Source organism: Larimichthys crocea, unplaced genomic scaffold (assembly GCF_000972845.2).
Source record: "Larimichthys crocea isolate SSNF unplaced genomic scaffold, L_crocea_2.0 scaffold313, whole genome shotgun sequence".
In the NCBI taxonomy this organism is placed as follows: Eukaryota; Metazoa; Chordata; class Actinopteri; family Sciaenidae; genus Larimichthys; species Larimichthys crocea.
In genome coordinates this window covers 4,925-9,960 of record NW_020854131.1, presented here as the reverse complement: position 1 = coordinate 9,960, position 5,036 = coordinate 4,925, and the positions used below count along the sequence as shown (strand labels likewise).

Here is a 5,036-nt window from a genome sequence, read left to right as displayed (position 1 = left end):
AACTGTTCAGCAGAGGTCAGACAACATAATTCCATGTGTTTCATAGATCTGTGTGTCGAAATGAACAAAAATAAAGACAAAACAGGAAACGAGAAGCTGTGTGCTGTGAGAAACTTTTGAATGTTTTATCTGTATCAGTATCTTTACACTTCTGACACACTCACACGCAGCTATCAAAAAAGTCTTTGTGAAAAGACAAGCAAACAGCGTCCATCTTCACTGTGTTTGTCAATGCAGTCTTCTTAATGCAATTCTTACTTAAAAAAACATCTTTTTACTCATTTAAAACAATATTTATATCACTGTAGTAACTATGGAACAATAGAAATAAGTTTAGTTAGTTAGTTAGTTACATTAATATCTGTGACTCAGCCCAAGTTTATCATTTCTTTCCAACTGTACATTTGTCATTTACAGTTGCTCTGGCTGCGCAGTGGCTGCAACTGTCACAGAGAGTAAGGAGACAGCATTTTCAAGCAGTTTCTCCTTGAAGACATTCATATTGCTGATCTCGGTTGTTTCTTCGTCAAGGATGAAAATATAACTAGAGAGAGAAGTACAAAGCCTGGTTCTTTTTGCACCTTGGGGTGTGAAGAGGGTGTAACCAACAGATCTTTGGTTTAGGGAAGTTGCAGAAATGGACACACGCACAAATCACCACCAGTTGACATCTAAGAGGTGTCAGATGAGGGGTGTTTGAAGCTGTACCATGCAACAAGCAGTTCTGAAGGTGTATACTGTTTTTTAAAACATAATGTCTTTCTTTGGTTCCCTGTATAACCTGCACTGCACATAAAAAGCTCATGATTACAGTAACCTATAACCAGAGTTGGATTAGGGTAATAGAATTGACAATTTTGCATCAACGTGTTGTGCCATTTGTATAATAACATCTTTATTGTAATACTGTAATAAAGGACAGTCTGCATCAACACCTTTTTCCCCATGAAACCTTGTTATTATGCAACAGGATGAGCACAAAAAAAACAACAACCAAAAAACCGCCTCCTTACATTGCAAACTTTCTAGGGCAGAGCTCAGTTGCAGACATTGCAGAGCAACAGCCACAAGCACCATGAAAAACTTTATCTTGATGACAGCTTTAAGTCTCTGCAGCTTTGGTGAGTACACTGAATTACTCTCAACTCCATTTATAACTTTTGTAACTCACCAAAACTGAAACTATTCACTGATTTAAAATGTATTGTTTGTGTTCTTTTTGTTTGAAAGGAAATCTTTGTTTGTTTCAGGCCAGATATTTATCTCGTATTCTGAGTCTCACACTGTGGAGGTTCAGCCTGGTGAAAATGTGACACTGCTGAGTAAAAACATCTCCAAATATGAAGCTGTGACATTCTGGTTCAGACTGGTCGACAGAAATGAGGCCAACTGTATCTCTGTTATGATCAACTTTAACAAAGTGGAATACTGCAAAACGTTTCAAAGTGGAAGATTTCAAATGGGAACCAACGTCTCCAGTGTCTTTCTCAACATCCAAAAAGTGGATTTATCGGACTCTGGACTGTATTTGTGTGGATTTTACATAAAGGGACGTCCAAGTTTCACTGTAGTACATCTAAATGTTAAAGGTAAGGTCATCCTAAACTTTTGATACCCATTTTTTGTTAATTTATTAAACATCAACAAATGATGCCATTCTGTTTAAACAAAATTAACAAGATTAATTTCCTCCATTTCTTTCAAAGGCAGCAATGAGCCACATGATGACATGGAGAGCAAGAGTATAAGTAAGATTTCTTTCATTGTACAAGTTGTCAGTTGCTTAGCTGGATTCAGTTTTTTTATGTTGAGTCTAATTTCACAATCTTTTTGTAGAAGAATGGTACAGAACACTAGCTCTGATGGGTGTGATTGCTTTACTTCTAATGGCCATTATTGTTCTGGTTCTTCTTCTTATGTTTCAGAGACGTACTTTTTTTTCTTGATAATTTTTATACATGCTTCTTGTTAGTATGAAAAACTACAAAATTACTTTCTATGAAGACCAAAGACTATAGTCTGTTAAACAGCATTCATAGTGGATTATAATGCAGTTATAATGCTTTATGACTGTACTCATAATCGTTAGTGCTTTTTAATGCACTATATCAACAGTCATAACAGTGGGGCTTACAATACATTAAGACTGCCTATACTGACCAAGCAGCAACCTCTTTTCTATATACACAAAATAACAATTTCTCTCAAATATTGTAGAATCAGTCAGTATCTGGTGAGACCACCATTTGCCTCATGCAGTGCAACACAACTCCTTCACAAAGAGTTGATCAGGTTGTTGATTGTGGCCTGTGGAATGCCTGGAGAAATTTGAGAGAAATTGTTTTGTGTATATAGAAAATGTTTTAGCTCTTTGAGTTCATCTCATTCATCTTGTTTGGTTCATTTTAATTTGCATCTCTAAAGAGAAACACAGTCTAACTTAATGATCTGTCTTGTAGACGAGTCTGCAGGAGCAAAGCTGACGAGTGTGATCCTGGGGAGTCTGATTGTTTTCCTTCTGATGGTCATCATTGGTCTGGTTGTTAAAATCCTGAAACTTCAGACAGGTACTTTGTCAGACACTGTGTCTGTCTTACATTTGCTTTTGTTGTGAGTGGAAATGTTCTTAAAGTTGTGTCAATATGCTGGAAAAATGCTAAACTCCTGGTTTACCAAAGACAATGATCAATGAACTGACCAGATGTTTTGTTTCTGTCACTTAGCTCATAGAGAAGGACAGAGTCCAGAGCAAAGAGAGGTGAGTCCAGTTTTAATGTTTTATTTTATATGTAGTTTGATAGAACTCGACTAAAGCCGATAAGTAACAAGAAACTGCAGTTGAATAATTATCAATTATTATAAATTATCAGATTATTTTGAGGTGTTTTACAAACAGTGTCTCCTTTTTAGTTTGTCCATTAGAGAGCACTAACAAGTTTATTTTTTAAAATGTCCCACAGAGTAAATTTCTTTGTCACAATGTTTGAAAGAACACATTTAAAGAGGTTGTGGGAAGAACATTTGTTAGCCCTTAGCTTAACTAATGATGAAGCTTGAGCTTGCAAACCAGTGTTTGTGTACAGTATGTGACTGAAACAACTTCATGATTCATCCTTTTTACTTCAGTCTTGAAATACTATCTACCTAATTTTGCCTCCAGGGAGCATAGACCAGCACAGATTATGTACGAGTTCCTGAAAAACGTAGTTAAAGTGTGTGAGATACTGTGTATGACCCTAAATACTCTGATTTACAGAATCTGGGCTCTGCAGCGGTGAAGTTTCTTCCAAAGACAGTTAGAAACAGAAGACCTGCTTCAGAGAGACAAGAGGAGACTTGTGTGATTTATCAGAAGTCAGAAGTACTTGATTAATCCCCATAGGGAAATTGTTTTTGTTACCGCAGCTCCCAAACGGTAAGTGATAGCAAGAAAAACAATAGTAAGAAAACAAAACTTTAACAATATACCCTATACAATATCCTATTTTAAACAATATATACACATAACAGTTAAACAGTTAAATAGAGCCAGTAACAGTAACAGTAAAAAAAAAAAAGAAAAAAAAAGAAAGTAACAGTGAGGTAACAGTGAGATATGAATAATTTAGTTTTGAGATAAATAACAGTTAAATAGCACCAGTGACAGTATATTAAAAACCAAGTAACAGTGAGGTAACAGTGAGATATGAATAATTTAGTTTTGAGTTAAATAACAGTTAAATAGAACCAGTGACAGTATATTAAAAACCAAGTAACAGTGAACTGTGCAATATGTAAATCAAAGCCTTATAAAGAGTTTAGTGGGAATTTAGTGAGGAGTTGTACAGGCTGATGCTCACAGGTAAGAAAGACTTCTTATGCCGCTCTGTGGACCATCTTGGTACCAGCAGTCTCTGACTGAAGGTGCTTCTGAGTCTGTCCAGCACCTCATGGAGTGGGTGGGAGTCATTGTCCAAGATATCCTGCACCTTAGACAGCATCCTCCTTTCCAACACCACAGCGAGTCCATCTGTACCCCCACAACATCACTGGCCCTACGGACAAGTCTGTTCAACCTGTTGGCTTCAGCTACCTTCAAACCACTGCCCCAGCACGCAACGGCAAAGAAGATAGCACTGGCCAACACCGACTCATAGAACATCCTCAGCATCGTCCCACAGATGTTAAAATGCTGCCACCAAATAAACTCAGGAGGCAACTGGAACTGCAACTTCAACTGGAAATGATACTTTATAATTTTAATCTGTTGCCAGGCACCACCCACATGTAAACATTTAAATATGTGTTTATTTCAATAAAGTTCCTGTATTGAGTCTATCATTTTGTTGTGTTTCTTTCTGTCTCTCTCACTTTGTCTGCCTTTAATCTTCCTCTGAGAGGAACAAGGACATATTTGGTGTAATAAAGAACACAGTGATGAATGCCAAGCGAGAGTCAGAATGGTCTGTCAGGGGAGGGAGGAGCTGAGAACACATCACTTCACAGGAAGAGAACAGTGTGCTCTGAGAGCAACTGGTGTGAAGGTCACAAGGCCTCCAACTATTGATACCCATTATTTGTTCATTTATTAAAAATCAACAAATGTGATTCTTTGCGAGAAATGGTTATTTTCTGTATATAGAAAATGTTTTAGATCTTTGAGTTCATCTCATAAAAAAAAATGGGAGCAAAAACAAAAGTGTTGCATTTATATTTTTGTTCAGTGTAACAGCATGGCTGCTTGATTGACAAGTAGGTGCCATTACAGATGGCTTATTGGAGCGCCAAGGCATTATTCAGTCTGCTCTAGGTCCGGCACCTGAAATGTCCTATCTGCACCTGTCAATAGACAGCAGGAGCACATTAATGTCCTTAGCCTCCTCCGGCACCTGAAATGTCTCCTCTGCACCTGTCAATAGACAGCAAGAGCACATTAATGTCCTCAGTCTCCTCCGGCACCTGAGTGTCTCCTCTGCACCTGTCAATAGACAGCAGGAGCACATTAATGTCCTCAGCCTCCTCTGGCACCTGAAATGTCTCCTCTGCACCTGTCAATA

At 37.7% G+C, this 5,036-nt stretch overlaps 1 protein-coding gene across 1 annotated transcript; it reads left to right on the top strand.

Moving 5' to 3' along the window:
• The first annotated feature begins 701 nt into the window (after window positions 1-701).
• On the top strand, window positions 702-4,317 carry LOC109140676 (uncharacterized). The gene is made up of 7 exons (XM_019268152.2): window positions 702-1,121; window positions 1,251-1,589; window positions 1,707-1,748; window positions 2,460-2,567; window positions 2,724-2,758; window positions 3,257-3,415; window positions 4,001-4,317. Exons 1-6 carry the CDS (start codon window positions 962-964, stop codon window positions 3,371-3,373), a joined length of 801 nt encoding a protein of 266 aa, XP_019123697.2. The 5' UTR covers window positions 702-961; the 3' UTR covers window positions 3,374-3,415; window positions 4,001-4,317.
• The last annotated feature ends 719 nt before the right edge of the window (window positions 4,318-5,036 follow it).